Source organism: Dendrobates tinctorius, unplaced genomic scaffold, assembly GCF_039654945.1.
Source record: "Dendrobates tinctorius isolate UK_male_01 unplaced genomic scaffold, ASM3965494v1 ptg000046l, whole genome shotgun sequence".
In the NCBI taxonomy this organism is placed as follows: Eukaryota; Metazoa; Chordata; class Amphibia; order Anura; family Dendrobatidae; genus Dendrobates; species Dendrobates tinctorius.
In genome coordinates this window covers 45,908,884-45,925,609 of record NW_027361714.1, presented here as the reverse complement: position 1 = coordinate 45,925,609, position 16,726 = coordinate 45,908,884, and the positions used below count along the sequence as shown (strand labels likewise).

The window sequence follows — 16,726 nt, the reverse complement described above, 5'->3', positions numbered from 1 at the left end:
GACACTGTGGCTGGTCCTTGGGATCCTTCTTACAGTGTTGCTGCTGTTGCAGTGATTGCCGATGGTGTCCTGTGTCGGAGGACATGTCCAGCTGCGGTTGCTCCACTGGAGGCTCAGACATGCTTCCAGGAGATGCAGCCATCTTTTGCCTGGTGGTTTCTTTAAATATCGCAGCTCCCCTTCTGGCCACTGCCGCTTGGGGGAGCGCGCCTTTTTTTTTTTCCCCCTTCACCCGGCGCTGATGTCATCCGCCCCCCCCTGCGACTGGTCCCAGGGATGCATTGCGTTGGTGGTGCTGTCACTGGCCCCGCGCATCCTGCCGCTCCCAGGAATGCCTTGCAGCGGCCCGGATACTTCCTGCTCCAGCCGCGCGCTGTCCCTGGAGCGTGTTTCTGCAGGCCTCTGCCCGCGCCTGGCCACCTACACCTGGGAGAGGCGGTCTTCTGCCGCCTCTCCCCCTCGCACACCCTGGAGGCACACTGACCCCCGGCGGTGGCGCCTTGGGTCACCGCCCCAGCCGGGACAGGGAACCCCCGCTGTCATCCCCCGGCATCCAACGACAACTGGTGAGTCCGTAGGTTCCCTATGGGGACAGGAAACCAACTGATGCGGGAGACAGGTACTGCCTTATCTGTAGGTTTCCTGTCCCTGTGGGGCGGATCCCCTCTCGCCGTGGTGCCGTCATGGGGGAAAGAGAAATAACAAGATCATCAATAGACTTGCCAGAAAGAGTTGTCCAAGCAAGGATACATATATCAAGGCATATAGTCCAGTGCGGACCACTCACAATGCACATACCCATGTGCCCTTAGACGCCAAGGGCATCGCATTGATAGTTCTTCCGCCAACATTTAGGCTGGATGTACATTCACTTTGTACAGACCTCATGACAGATGTACACAAGCTGAGCCCCAGCATTACACTTAAAGAGCTTACCTGTTCTTAATGTTCTCCAGGCTCACCATCATACCTAGCTCACTTCTCAGTGTTTTACAGTGATTAGGATTTTCACACAAGTAGTGAATTGCCTGTAAAAGATAATACAGTAATATAGAAAATTGGCTTCAGGGCTGAAGCTTATAGTGTACCTCCAGTTATGTTCTATTTTATGTAACTAATGAATGGCCAATTCTTTGTTACCACTAAAATCAAATCTTTGCGGCTGCTAGCAGACAGGCTTTTCACTATTAAAGGGAAACCAGTCATTAGATTCATGCTGCCCGAGCCACAGGGAGGATGAATCAGAGTCTGGCTGTGTGATTGCAGACAAGCAGGTTTGTAAAACCAGTCGTGGACTATAGGGAGAGACCCAGCTAATTTGATGATGTACCCAGCCGGGTTCTTTTTGCCCCAATCCAGATAATAGGGAGTTACTAGTCACAGCGGACTAATCACGTCTCTCTCCCTATGGTTCCCGGACGTCATATAAAACTATGCTTTCTCTGAAACAAGGGAGGATCAAGAGGAAAACATTTTGCAGCAATCATGTAGCATGAATCCAATGACAGGTTCCCATTTTAACTCAATGGGAGCTACATGCAAGCCATCAACTAACGTCAATACACAGATATCCATCATAAAGGACGTAGTTTTGTGTGATGCATGCTCAAGAGTTGAGCCGGCTCCACAAAGGTCAGTTGCCATCTGAGCTATACAGTCGGCACCTGCATCTAAACCTATGTTTGCAATATTGGATTCATTAAAGTTTTTACGTCAGTTTTGTAAAAAGTTTTGAAAAGGTGTAATACTTTTGTGCAGTGCATAATAATCTGCCAAAATGGGCAATAATACTGGGGTGGGACAGGACGTGACTACACCCATCTAAAAAACTTCAGCAAAAGTCATGGCGTTTCTTATGCCAGAAATGCTACTCAACTTCTAGACTGGAGTAGACATAGCTATGCAACATTTATTAAGTGGTGTGTGACTCTTAAGGAATTTGGCACGTAGTACTCCAGCAAACCTGTCATTAAAAGGTGTGTCCCATATCTAAAACATCCTTTATAAATATCAATTTTTACTCCTTAAGCAATTTATCATTTGCTTTATTAGAATACTCTATAATTCTCCTATACTGCTAATCCCTAAATGTGTTTTCATTTTACTTCACTTCCTGTGACATTTCATTTGGGAGGATTCTCAAGCAAGGAATCAGGAGGATTGTCCTGCACTCACTTCGCCGCAGCATCTATCATAGCCTGGAGCAGGACGTCATCAGTGTGTGATGATAGAAGCAGGGTAGGTAACACCAGTGCTACCCCACATTCTATCGCCACCATAAACAAACTGTCATCAGTGAGATATGATAGAAGCAGTGTGAGTGACATCAGTCCCGCCCCATGATGACCATTTGTTTGAGGTCGGTGATAGAATGGTAAGTGACACCAGCACCGCATAAAGCCTTCTATCACTGACGATTCATTTGAAAGCAGTGATAAAAGCCGAGGGCTGCACTGGTTTCAGTCACCCTGCTTCTATTGCTGCCACCTGATATAGTCTCCTTTCACAGCAAGGAACTGCAGCAGCGGCGACACGAGATGAGTACAGGCGTCTCGGTCACTTCTTCCACAGCTTCCATCAGTGCCATGGATTCAGGACATCTGTAGAGAGTGGTGATTAAAGAAACTGTGGTAAGTTACTGCATGTCCTCCCCTTGATCACATCCTTTTCCAGGAAGGAAAAGAGCGGCTGTGGGGAAGTGACTGCAAGGCCATCCTCTTGATGACAATTAGTTTGAGACTACTCTCAAACAAAGCAAGAAGTTAAAAAAAATACAAAAAAACATAGGGGATTAGCAGGTTAGTTGTCACGGAGTTACCGCGACAGACAGGAGCCAGAAGACCACAGCATCTGAATGCTCCTACTCCTGTGCTGAAAAGAAGCACGTCACCATCTTATTAAACTGTAAATTTCTTTTGGCAGCACAGGGGTTAATCGGCCATGATGGGAGCTCTGGGCTCTCAACTGAGCACGGTTAGCCACTCCTATCCCCTCTAAATTCTGGGTCCTGATTGACACACATTGTTAGAGGATAGCTTATGCTGCATGGCTGGGTGGAGAAGTGTTTAGTGGATTTACCCCATCCTCCACTCCCTGGTGCATTCCCTGATGCATCCCTCTGTTATAGGCGAGTGAATATTTTTATGCCTGGTATTTTCCATTTCTCGTTCATGTCACCTTGTTCATCTGGTTCGTGTACTACAGTGCACTGCTACTCCCCTCTTCCCTGGGTGGGGGAAGGGTATAGATGGATGGCGGAATCAGGAGATAATGCAAGGTACGTGGACCCGGCATCTTTACCTTCAGAAGTAAACCAGGGCGGACTAGGGCGCCCCCTAGCGCTAGGGACAGGGAAGGTCCCAGGTCACCTGACAAGAGTTGTGACAATAGGGTGGAGTGTAGGGTATTTTATAATAAAGCTAATTGCAAAAATGCTTAGGGTAAAGAAAGATATTTAAAGAACATTTTAAGGCTATGTGCACACGTTGCGGATTCTGCTGCGTTTCCGCAGCGTTTTTGGCCCTGCGGAAACCCAGCAGTTCTGCAGACATGGTACAGTACCATGTTAGCCTATGGCATCACCTGTGTAATACAAAGGAAATCCTGAAAACATGACCTGTTGGTGGGCCTTGAGGACTGGAGTTTGTGAACCCTGCCTTAGACCACCACCCCAGGATCTTACCTCAAGAGCCGCTTCAACCACCTGTGTGTCCTCGTGGCTAAGAAAGAGGATGAGACCGGCCAGGCAACTCCTGTCCCTCACAATACTGGATCTATTCTGCGGGTCAGAAGCCAGGTCCCGCAAATGGGCGACAACGGACACAGCGTCCATTCCTGAACCGAGCTGGAATTCAGATAACGGAAAGATGAGCAGATAATCAGTTGAGCAAGTGTGACAAAGTGGGTGAGCTCTCGGCACATGCACACAATGGACACACGCAGCGCACAGGGGGCTGGCTGGCGAGGCACAGGGCTGGGGTGGGGATCTGGCTGGCGAGGCACAGGGCTGGGGTGGGGATCTGGCTGGCGAGGCACAGGGCTGGGGTGGGGATCTGGCTGGCGAGGCACAGGGCTGGGGTGGGGATCTGGCTGGCGAGGCACAGGGCTGGGGTGGGGATCTGGCTGGCGAGGCACAGGGCTGGGGTGGGGATCTGGCTGGTGAGGCACAGGGCTGGGGTGGGGATCTGGCTGGTGAGGCACAGGGCTGGGGTGGGGATCTGGCTGGTGAGGCACAGGGCTGGGGTGGGGATCTGGCTGGTGAGGCACAGGGCAGGGGTGGGGATCTGGCTGGTGAGGCACAGGGCAGGGGTGGGGATCTGGCTGGTGAGGCACAGGGCTGAGGGTGGGGATCTGGCTGGTGAGGCACAGGGCTGAGGGTGGGGATCTGGCTGGTGAGGCACAGGGATCTGGACAGCGAGGCTCCCTTTACGTGTATGTGTAGCAGGCTCACAGGGTTGGCTTACTACGCGCCTCACATGGCTATGGGTCACAGATTCTTGGCTTGTGTAGGAGTGAGAGCTCTTGCCCTTTTTCTGTCACAGGTGAGAAGGGTTCCAGGGCCCCGCTCCAGTCAGTAGCCATCACAGGACCACTAGAGTGACACATGAACACTTCCATCCTGCGGTGCCCAACGAGGGAGAGGCTGAAGGGTAAGAAGTACACAGCCTAAGCCCCCAACAGCCGGCGCCGACCTCTCCATACAGGCTACTTACACCTCACCGGCCGCGCAGCCTCTCCTGGACGGAGCACGTACACCGGGGTCGCCCAACGTCTTCTTCAGCCTCCTCTGAGGCACACACGACGACCGTTACCTAACCCCGCCCACAGGGTCACCTACAGCTGATTGGCTCTGGAATATGTCACATGTCATCACGCAGCTGAACTGTCCAATCAGAGGGCAGGACGAGATCTCGCAGCGCTGGGTTTGAATGAGTCTCGTCCGTTCTCCCCGTCCTGTCTCGGAGCGGCTGCGTGGAGACTCCCGGAGCTGTCAGTGAGTGCTGCCTGCCTCCCTTGCACTCACACCAGCCCCGGCTGCTGGGGGACGGGGCGCCTCCATTATACCCTGCAGTCAGCCTGTCTCCGGTCTATAGCGGCTGATACCAGAGAACAGCAGCTGGCGTCGCGGAGTGCAGCCCGGTCAGTGAGCTGTCATTGATGTGAAGGTGCCTCCATCATCTGTGCAGCCATGTCCCTGCTCCTGGAGCTGATCCGTCAGCTGCTGGAATACCTGGGAGTGCCCACCGAGCAGGTGAGTGATGGGGCCTGGCGCCCTCTGTGGGGAGCACATGCTGGTCTTACCTCTGGCCCAGCAGGAATCAGGGTCTCCACCTGAATATTGTCCTTCATATATGGCACCAGCGATTACTTACCAGTACCCCCATATCCTGCCCGTAGTGCCCACACACCAACCAGCTGGGCGGAGGATCATCGGGGCAGCGATAGCCGAGTACACTTCAGCCATATGTAAAAGATAACAAAAACCCTTTATAAGGCCCCTGTCCTGTCATTGGGGTCTGCAAACATCAATTGCATGGAAGAAACTTTGTAAGGTATGATCAGAGAATCTGCTTCTTTCTCCACTTCTGAGCCACCTCTCCCAAAGTTTTCAAACTGCTAAAGGTGTTATCCAGGACTATTATTATTTTTTTTATTATATGCCTAATAACGAACAGGGTGGTGGTTACTAACTACCCGCCTGTTGTGCTCAATGCTAATCTCTGACTTCACAGAGCCGTCAAAAAACGCTCCTGGCGGCGATTCTGTGGCAGCTGCTTCTCTTCCGCTCCACTCTGCTGACATCGTGCTGACTGACAGCTGGTTTTCCACTGCTCAACTGTGTGGAGCCGGCTGTCAGTCACGCCCCGTCAGCAGAGTAGAGGGTAAGAGGAAGAGCTGCTCTGATGACGTGGAGCAGCTGAATCGCCGGCAGGAGCGGTCAGTGACCAATCTGTGCTGGAGAGAACAGGTTGATAGTTGTTATCTAGTTAGTCTGTTAGTCTTTTGGCCCTCTAGTAAAAAAAAATAGTTTAGTCACCGCTGCAAGGAAGTATGTCGACTTTCCGCATTCTGATACAGTGTCGTCCTTAGTGTGTGTATGAGATGGGGAAATTAGAAAACGTGAGCCTCGTTCAGACAGGACTAATGAGTGATGGGTTCACGCTGCCCAGAATAGACAGAGCCGTTTCCTTCAGTGTTTATGAGACTGAGTACAGTGCAATGTTACCGCAGTCACGTGTGAGACCACCACTGTATTCAACCGGAGGCGGGGTCTCTGGATCCCTGTTGTGGAGATCGATAGGTCCCCCAGTGAGCGGGCACTCGGAGTGTGCCTTTCCAGCTTTATTTTCTGCTTTTATGTTTCACCTTTGTTAGTGATCAGTATGTGCATTGTGTGCTTTAAATGACCCATTGGTTGTCATCTCTTCCAGCACCGCTCCGATACTCTCCTGTCTAACGTGACCGCAGCGTTTCTTTGTCCCTCACTTTCTCAATGTAAGTTTGAGGCTCTCGTAAATCCTCCATTAAGAAAGGGGCTATAGGTCCGCAATGTGAGCCAGTAGTCACATGATACAGGGAGAACTGGCGCAGCCCTGCAAACGGCAGAAGACGGCAATCGGTAGACATTGAAGACGCATATTACTGATAACTAACAGAGGGTGAAGGGAAAAACCCCACTAATTTCTGGAGTGGGGCTTTAATCTCTCCTGTGTATAGGCATGAAACCTCCTTCATAGGACAACCCGAGCCCAGACAATAAGCCGCCATGGTTGTATTTCAGACCTTAGTGACTACTGGGGTGCTCAATATGGTTTGTTTTTTACCTAAAAAGAAAAATGTCCTTGTGTGTTTCCCACCAGCTTGTGCCGGTATGGGAACGGTTTCCCCGCAGACGGAGTTGTGTGCGCGCTATCGCAAGTCGTCTCCCTCACGTGCTATTTGAAGGAATTGATATGCAGGTATGGTAATGAATACGTTATCTTTAATTGCCGTCATCTAGAAAATTATGGGGGCAATTTCTTGTCCTTCAATGCTTGTTTCTGTGGTGCCGAAAAGGAAAAAAAGTGGCGCATGATGTAAATGCAGTGCCACCTTGCCCCTGTTTGCTCTGACACTTCATGACATAGTGGGCCTGTGGGCCAATTACTGAGTGTACCCCAGATACATAGTGTCACTGGATAAGCTGAATGAATTCCAGTAGCTAGCCGATCATGGACCCCTTTTTCTCAGGCACAGAAGAACCCTGTTGCCTGAGCTGGCACATGCATGACATGTAATGGCACCAGGGGGTGCTATATGCAGCTTCTCACAGTGATCACATCTGATCCCTTCTCCATGGTCAGCTACTAGCAGCCCTCTAACCAATGAAGAAGGTGGGGTCTGTGCCCCCGACTGACCACCAACCTTGTGAGTGACTTTCTGCTTCTCTCCACTAAACAAAATGTTGGCCCTGTTACTAAAAGGATGCAAATCCTTTACGAGGGGTCAAATGATGGCCGTTCAGTCTGTGACGTAGAGCAGAATCCTAACAATTTGTACCATATATTAGGCATTGTCATGACCTAGTGTAATGCTAGCTGGCATTATGACTGCCGTAAACCTGCTCCATGTGTCTGACGCCACTCCTCCTCCCCTTCTGGGTATTTGCAAAAGGATAAAGGAGGATGAAGTTTAGGATCATAGTCCGGAGTCATTTTGTTTTTGGCCACAATGTGATAGAACACACCAGTCGGTATCACACGATAGGATTAGATACACGGCTTTGCAGACTGTATCACACACACGATAGGATTAGATACACGGCTTTGCAGACTGTATCACACACGATAGGATTAGGTACACAGCTCTAGACCATTACTGTGATCTGAGCGGAGCTGTGGTATCATTGTGATTCTTGTGCTTAGATCACAGTAGTGAGCACTCACCAGGTCGTTGCACCAGCGCTTCGGCGGTGATTTCGCCCAGTGACGTGTACTCACCGCCGGATGAAGTCATTACTGCAGCGTCGGTGTCCGGTCCTTGTTTGCAGATGCAGCAGTAAAGCCTCTTTCATACATCCCTGCATCATGGATGTCTCAATGAGGCTTTCACTGACTGAGTTGAGCTGAGTAGTGTTCAGAGCACCGCAGCATGATGATTTTTCTGCTGTGCTCTGAACATGAGCAAAGACGGTGGCTGTGAGTACAGGCTGGCAGCGTAACATTGCACTACTGATCCCAGGCTACCGGGCTGTTTTCACCACTGGAAGAAGCCAATGTGACAGCCCTGGTCTCATCGCTCAGAGCAGGACTGTAGAGGTAACTTCTGCCAGCGGTGAGAACAGCTTGGAAGCCTGGGATTAGTAGTACATCGTAAGGCTGCCCGCGTGCTCCTGTTACAGTCCATGGTGTATACGAGATGCCAACCACAGTCTCATAGGGCCTCTGCACATCACCAAATAGCAATGACAGCCCCGAGTGGCTGCAGGAAAAATGATGCAAAATTAACCATTAAAGCGCAATATTTTTTGTTTTTAAACCTGAATGGTTATATAATCTATAATACAATAAATTGAAATCGTGTCACATGTTTATTGTGGAGCTTTCTCAAATTTAAGAATTAGAAACTCTATGTCCCGGGATGTTATGGCAGGAATTTAGATGAAAGTGTTTAATTTTTTTTAAAAGTTTTTTTTCTCCACTGCACTGTGGAGATATATAGGGTGCCACAATTTCTGCTGCCAATTTTCTTCCGATTCAACTTGTTCATCTCTGTGGACATGTACTTTCAATCCATTATGATGCTGTTCAATCATAAAAAGAATAAAATCTAGCTTTTATTAAATATGGTTTAAAACAACATCCGGTTTGTGATTTTTCTTTAAATCACCACTTCAGCGTTTGTTGTTTTCATTGCAGCGCTGGAGTGGCGCATCTAATCTAGGGTCCCTGAACCCAGTCTCCTACTTGCCTGCTGCCGTTTTCACCTTCTATCACCGCAGCTCCGCTCGTCTTCTGCAGGTTGTGACCTCCGGATTGGTGTTTGCTGAGCGATCCAGAGGTCACTTTTCAATGCACGCCTATGATAGTCGCATTCTGTTTCTCATAGACATGCATTGAGATCTTGTGACTAATACCTGTGACTTCCGGTCAGTGAGAAGTTGCGGTCACAAGTTGGCACCGGGGTGTGAATTAAAGGTACCGTATATACTCGGGTATAAGCCAACCCCCCTAATTTTGCCACAAAAAACTGGGAAGATTTATTGACTCGCATATAAGCCTAGGGTGGAAAATGCAGCAGCTACTGGTAAATTTCAAAGCTAAAAATAGATGCCAATAAAAGTAAAATTAATTGAGACATTAGTAGGTTAAATGTTTTTGAATATCCATATTGAATCAGGAGCCCCATATAATGCTCCATACAGTTCATGATGGGCCCCATAAGATGCTCCATACAAAATACACCCCATATAATGTTGCACAAAGGTTAATAATGCCCCCATAAGATGCTTCATAGAGTAATATGCCCCATATAATGCTCCATAAAGATTATGCCCCCATAAGATGCTTCATAGATTATGCCCCTATAAGATGCTCCATAGATTATTCCCCCATAAAATGCTTCATAGATTATGCCCCCATATTCTGCTCCATAGAATATGCTCCCATATGCTGCCCCCATAAAATGCTCCATATATTATGCCCCCATATGCTGCTGCAGAAAAAAAAATGCCATACTCGCCTCTCCTGCTCAGGACCTCACCTGTCTTGGGGCCATCGCTGCTCACCCCTGTTTGCCATGTCGTCTGTCAGTGACGTTCAGGCAGCAGAGAGCACGGCGCGCCCTAATCACGTCACCGCGCCCCATGCTGCCTAAATGTCACAGACAGAGGATGAAGCAGACATCGGTGAGCAGCGATGGCCCCCAGACAGGTGAGTATCGCTATACTTACCTCCCCTGGTGGGTCGAGTTTTCTCAATGAGCTGCTCGCTGGTATTGGAGCTTTGTTAATGAGACATTGGATTTCCACAGAGTAGGTTTCTGTCTGAACTGTGGAGATGATGTGGTTTCTGGAAGATCCTAAGTCGGAGGCAACATAGGTGTTTTTGCAGAGATGCCAACCTTTACATTTTTTTGTGTCACAAGCTATGGTGACCTTGAACGAGCGAGCTATATGAGTCAGGAAGGTAATGGCTCGAGTAAGTGACTTCCAACTTGAAAATTTGTCAAATCTGTGGGATCCAAGCTGAATAGCAGAAGTCATTGTATGAAGTGTGGACACCTGAGGGAGGATTTCAGTATCTGAGTCCTCTCCTATCAGTTCAAAGGTGTCTGGACAAAGTTCCTCAGCGTACAATAGTTTTGGCCCTGAGAGCCATGTTGTGCTCTCTAGTCGACTTTCGTCACCTGCTCTAGTTGCATGATCTGCAGAGTTTTGGTCCGTGGGAATGTAATGCCACTGCTTTGGATGAACTGATCTCCTAATTCGTTGCACTCTGTTGTTGACATAAAGGTAGAATGGTCTAGTCTCATTGTGGATGTATCCCAGGACTACTTTGCTGTCTGAGTAGGACTTGGCTTGTGACAGGTCGATATCCATCTCGGATGCGATGAACTCTGCTAACTCGACGGCTAGGACTGCAGCACAAAGTTCTAACCTTGGTATTTGTGTGCTCTGGTTGTGGAGCAAGTTTGGCTTTCCCCATAACGAATCCAATGTGGCTCTGACATTTGTAGTCCACAGTTTTGAGATGGGCAACAGCAGCAATTTCTTTGACAGAAGCATCTGCAAATACATACAGTCTTTGGCTCTGTAGACGGCACAGGGGTGTATGGCCTTGACACATTCAGGTAGGAGAGAGCTGTTAGAGTTTTTCCATGCTTCCCACTGTGTTATCTTATCAGGTGGCAGAGGTGCATCCCAGTCAGAAGTCTCCTTGGTTAAGTCTCTTAGGGTACCGTTACACCTAGTGACTCACCAGCGATCCCGACCGGCAATATGACGCGGTCAGGTGAATCGCTGGGTGGTCGCTAGTGAGCTGCCACTCAGGCAGATCTCACCAGCGACATCGCTGGGGACGGGGATCGCTACTTACCTGTCACACCAGACGATCCTGCGTCCTCCCGCCCGGCTCCACGCGTCGCTCGTCGTCACAGCAGGAAGCGCCGCAGGAAGTGGACGACGAGGAATGATCCAGCAGCTTCTCGCGCGATCAGCGATAACCAGCGGGGGAGCCGGTCGGAGGTAAGTATCACATGCAGCGATATCGCTATCAATATCGCTGTAACGTCACAAAATCGGTGACTTTACAGCGATATTGCTAGCGATATCGCAGTGTGTAACGGGGGCTTTAGTATGGCTTTGCCTTGTATAGAAACAGGAGCTGCAAAACCTAAGGGATCGTACAGGCTGTTGATGCTAGACAGGACACCTCTGCGTGTGAAAGGCTTTTCTTCCTGGCTGACCTGAAAGGTAAAGGCGTCTGACTGTAGATTCCAGAGAAGCCTGAGATTGCGTTGCATTGGTGTGGGGTCTGACCCCAGGTCTCTGAGACCATTACACAAGTCTTGTGAAGGGAATGCTTTCATGAGTTCTTGGCTGTTTGAGGCTATTTTGTGAAGCCTGAGGTTGGAGCAAGCAAGCATCTATTGGGCTCTCTTGAGAAGACTGATGGCAGTCTCATTTGAAGGCATGGCTTTTAGACAGTCATCAACATAAAAGTCTTTTTCTATGAATTGTCTGACATCTGATCCATATTCTGTTTCTCCTTCTTGAGCTGACCTTTTGAGTCCATAGATCGCGACTGCAGGACACAAACAGACATGGTGGCGGAGTCTGCATACTTCTGTCCCCACAATGTACTTTCCAGGTCATCCCCCCCCAGTTCCATCACCCTCATTCCCTTCTTTTAAGGTCCACACCATCAGGCTCTTCCGTCCCCTCTCCCTCAGAGTAGCGATCATATACCGGCCGCCAGGCTCAGCCACCCACTACCTTGACCACTTTTCAGCCTGGCTGCCGCACTTCATGTCCTCAGAACTACCAACTCTTATCCTGGGAGACTTCAACATCCCTATTAACAGCCCTACTTCCACATCTGCATCCCAGCTTTTATCACTAACCACTTCTCTTGCAGCTTTCAACCTCTGAGACACACAAGGACGGTAACACCCTTGATCTGGTCTTTGTCTGGCTCTGTTCAATCTCCCACCTAAATAACTCACCGCTTCCACTCTCTGACCACAACATTCTCTCCTTCACACTCACAAATCCTCGCACACCCCAGCTCATTCCTACTTACCACACAGTCAGAAATCTACAAGCCATTAACCCTCAGACACTTTCAGACTCCCTACACTCATCACTGTCCCCACTCTCCTCTTTTCCTGTCCTGATCTGGCTGTCCGTCACTTCAACGACACTCTTAGAAGCACCCTTGACCAAGTAGCTCCCTCACCCTCAGAACCTCTAAACACAGAGTAAAACCACTCTGGCTCACATCGCAAACTCGACTTCTCCAGCGATGCTCTAGGAGTGCTGAACGCCTATGGAGAAAAACACACACACCAGAAGACTTCATCCACTTCAAATTTATGTTAAGAACCTATAACGCTGCCCTTCACTTCGCCAAACAGACCTACTTCACCACCCTGATCTCCTCACTAGCCAACAACCCCAAGAAACTTTTTGGCACTTTTCACTCCCTCCTCAGGCCAAAAGCACAAGCCCCTATCACAGACATTTGTGCTGACGATCTGGCACCATACTGCTGTCATGAGTAGTCTATTAAATGATTGGGTAGTTGAATGCTGTGTGGCAGTTCCTTGACATGGAACTCGTTGCAAGGTTGAAACAGAGATGGGCGCCCTTTCTCCAATGTATTTGTTAGCATACTTGTCACAGAAGATGGGGCGTGCATATGTCCCAAGCATACATTTCCTATTTTGACCCATCCTAGCAGGGCTGTGGAGTCGGAGTCGGTGCTCATTTTGGTGGAGTCGGTATAAATGGACCAACTCCGACTCCTAAAATATATAATAAATTGGGTACAGTAGTTCAATGCAGAATATGCTGAATATCTTTTCATAGGAATTTGGGAAAGTTATGAAATGTCCTATAAATGACTGTTCTATTCCTGATCGAAGGCTACATTCACACACAGCGTTTTTCCTGCGTTTTTCGAGGATACGTTTTTCAGCTGCAAAAGCAGATCAGCTTTTTAAAAAACCGCATCACCTGAAAGGTTTTTGAGCTCATAGATAATGTTTTCAATAGCAAAAGCAGATTAGAAAAACGCAGCACAAACTGACATGCTCATTCAACCCAAAACAAAGTGTCTGAATGTCATATCTTGAAACCCATTGACTTTGCTTGGATGCTCAGAGTCACTGCATTTTACTGCAAAAAACGGATCTGCAAAAACGCTGTGTTTGAATCATGGCCGTAGCCAGCGAGGGGCGGGGGGAGGCAGCTGCCCCCCCTTAGAAGCAGGGGCACGCACCTATCAAAACTCACTTGTATGCTGCAGTGCTCCTGTCCCGCACCGGCTCCAGACTGCAGGGGGAAATCTCCCCTCCTCTGTCCTGTCTTCTGCCATCTTCACCAGAGAGAGGAGGGGGAGGGGTGCCTGCCCTGCACAGGATCCGATTCCTGGGCCCCGAGCTGGTGAAAGTGAGAAAGTTGTGCACACGCTGCAGCTGGCAATAAGGGATAGTCTGCAAGAGGGACATGCTGGAAATCTGATTGGAAAAGTGAGGAAATTGGTTATTGCCGTCAGAACCCCTAAAATTGATTCCATCTTTAAGAGACATGCTGGGAAAGGGGCAATTGTCGATCAAGCCGCTCGGTGGGGCAGCTCTTATTTAATGATTGAGGCTAGTTTCACATTAGCGTTTTTTTGCGCAGCGCATAAAAAACGCAAAGAAAAATGCAAAACAAACGCGCTTTTTTTAGCGTCATGCGTACGCTGATGCGTCAAAAAACGCAGCGTTGCTTGCGTTTGCGCTTTTTATGCGCATGCGTTTTTAGGTGTGACATTTTTTCCATTGTCTAGACCACATTCCAGACTTGTTTACCTCAAAAACGCATGTGCAAAAAAATGCAAGCGTGCGCAAGACCATGCGCACGCATGCGTTCCCATAGACTTCAATGTGTTGTTTTTGCGCCTTCCGTGCGCAAGCGTGCGCATGTGTTTTTTTGACGAGACAGGGTGGACCAAAAAATGCAACATGTTGCGATTGGCGCGAAAGACAAAAAACGCATTGGCACGTCATGTTAAACATAGGTGCGCAGTGCTAATGTGAAACCAGCCTGAGTGATTGCTTGAACTAAAACCGCTTCTTATAGATATGGCGAACCCTCAGGTAACCCTAAATGAAGGTCAATGGACACAGATGGCTGAATTGAAGGAATTGCTTCATCACCCATTTACCGTGACTAAAAAATTACAAGCTGAGGAATTAGCTCCTGGCATTTTCATAAGGGAGTGGAAGAACTTGTTATTTTGCCTGTCCCAAAGAGGAGATTTAATCGCAGATGGCATTTCCGCTTCAATGAAATGGAGAGAGACACAGCTATTGGAAAATAAATTTTTTTCTGGCAGCTGTTTATGTGGACCCAAATCATCGTATACTGCTTGATGATCAACAGCTAACTAAGAAAAACAAGCTCTGACTGAGGTAGTAGTTAGGATGAGTGGCCTACAGGAGGACTGCCAGGTGCAAGAGGACTTGGGTCCTGACAGTGCTACTGCTGCCATATCTTCATCCTCATCAGATGAGGAGTTTGACTTTGACAAGTATTTGGATGACATGGAGCAGGTGTTGCCGCAAGGAAAAAGATTTCACTCCGTCTCCTATAGCAAGCAGGTTGACCATATTTCAGCAGAATGTTTCACTTGCTCGCAAAGAAATAGAAAAATGCAGCCGTTCATCAAAACTGATTATGCATGAAGCAATTCCTTTATACCTGGAAATTGTTAGAGATGTTGCCCATGTGGTTATGGCTTTGCCACCAACCCAAGTTAGTGTAGAGAGGTTGTTCTCTAGCCTTAAAATTATTAGGTCAGATTTGAGGTCATCTATGAAGGAGGATCTGATGGAGGCGATACTATTTCTCAGAACAAATTCATAGACTGCACAAATGCTATTTACTATGTTTTTGTTGAAAACTGTTTTTTGCCACTTACATATATATGTAATAAACTATGTAATCAATATTACATAGTGTATTACATATTTACAACTTATTACAGTTTTTTGTGTTCTAAAGTTGTATTCCAATAAATATATATCATGTTCTATCTAAATATCTTGATTATTGTATCATAAAAATTATTAAATGTCTGATGTTCACATTGTACTACAATAAATTTTTCACTTAAATATAAGCAATATATGTCGGAGTCTGAGTCGGTGTAAGGGAAATTGAGGAGTCGGAGTCGCAGGTTCAGCTTACCGACTCCACAGCCCTGTATCCTAGGTCTAGCTTTTGGGCATAGGGAGCATTGTTGAGTCCATTGATATGACTTCTCACTTTATGAACCTGCAGGATATCTCTTCCCAACAGCAGTATTATCTGTGCCTGAGGGTCGAGTTCCGGTATAAGGGGTGCTATGCGTTTCAAGTGAGCATGATGGCTTGCCACATCTGGTGTAGGGATTTCAGACCTGTTGTCTGGGATCTGATTACACTCGATGATTGTAGGTAGTGGTAGGCTGAATTTTCCATCTAAGGACTCAATTTGGTAGTCAGTGGCTTTTCTGCCCTCGGTTGTCACAGTACCTGCACATGTCTTTAATGAGTAAGGAGTGCTTGGTCCTTTAATGTTGAATAGGTCAAAGAATGTTGATCTTGCCAGGGATCGATTACTTTGATTATCCAAGATAGCATACAGTCTCACAGCTTTGTCTCTATGACCCTTTGGGTACTCTGACGAGGCATATTTTAGAACAAGACCTACTGTCTATTGTCCCTTTACAGACTTCAGTACATTGTGAAGTGATCTCTGGCGTAGCTGCATCAGTGCTCTTTTCCTCCCCGCCATGTTCACTGTCAGCTGGCGTGTTCTGTGCACTCCATGGAACTGGGCCAGGGTGTAGGGCAGTGTTGTGATCTGTGGTACCACATTCTGTGCATTTTACACTGACCTTACAATCCTTGGCGAGATGAGTGGTGGATGAGCAGCACTTGTAGCAGATACCGTTCTCTTTCAGGAAGCTTCTCGTTCTGGCATAGATTTTCCTCTGAAGGCTCTGCATTTCAGGAGAGGATGAGGCTTCTGATGAAGCGGTTACTGCTTGTCAGGTTCTTGTACCTTTGTCTCTGAGAGCGGCCAGCAGACCTGTAATTGGAACTTGGAGAAGAAACATTAGTCTTGTGCACTGCCACAGATGTTCTGCGTGGGTTTGTAGCTGGTGGTGGTGCGGAATATGACATTGCAAAGTCAAAGCTAGGATCATTTCTGATTGTCGCTTGTTCGTGTATAAAGTCTACAAAAACGGAGAAGGGAGGGAATGAAACTCTGTTTGTATTTGTACGTGGAAGCACGTGTGAGCCACCTCTCCTGTAGATTGTAGGGCAACTTTTCGACTATACGGTTAACACCTTTGGCTGTGTCGAGGTATGCAAGTCCTGGTAGGTCACCTTCACATCTGGCAACTAGGACCTCCTGTAGCAGGTCACCTAGTTCTCTAAGTTTCTGGAGACCTTTGTTAGATATTTTAGGAAAGTCATCGATTCTTTTGAA

At 48.0% G+C, this 16,726-nt stretch overlaps 2 protein-coding genes across 4 annotated transcripts in view; one reads left to right on the top strand and one right to left on the bottom strand.

Moving 5' to 3' along the window:
- Positions 1-4,909, bottom strand: part of LOC141089453 (armadillo repeat-containing protein 1-like) — a 30,974-nt gene extending 26,065 nt beyond the window's left edge. The window contains exons 1-3 of the mRNA XM_073575868.1: positions 4,713-4,909; positions 3,683-3,844; positions 937-1,028 (exon numbers count right to left, since the gene is read on the bottom strand). Coding sequence (XP_073431969.1) covers positions 937-1,028; positions 3,683-3,832 — 242 coding nt within the window. The 5' untranslated portion in view covers positions 3,833-3,844; positions 4,713-4,909. The remainder of the gene's footprint in view (positions 1-936; positions 1,029-3,682; positions 3,845-4,712) is intronic.
- Positions 4,910-4,925: 16 nt separating this feature from the next.
- The window catches only part of MTFR2 (mitochondrial fission regulator 2), a 33,919-nt gene continuing 22,118 nt past the window's right edge, over positions 4,926-16,726 (top strand). For 2 of the 3 annotated variants that reach the window (XR_012232294.1, XM_073575866.1), the window contains exons 1-2: positions 4,926-5,251; positions 6,861-6,959. Coding sequence is in view for 2 of the 3 variants with exons in the window: in XM_073575866.1 (XP_073431967.1) it covers positions 5,189-5,251; positions 6,861-6,959 (162 nt within the window). In the remaining variant the exon portion in view is untranslated. The remainder of the gene's footprint in view (positions 5,252-6,860; positions 6,960-16,726) is intronic. The other variant, XM_073575867.1, reaches the window with a different exon arrangement.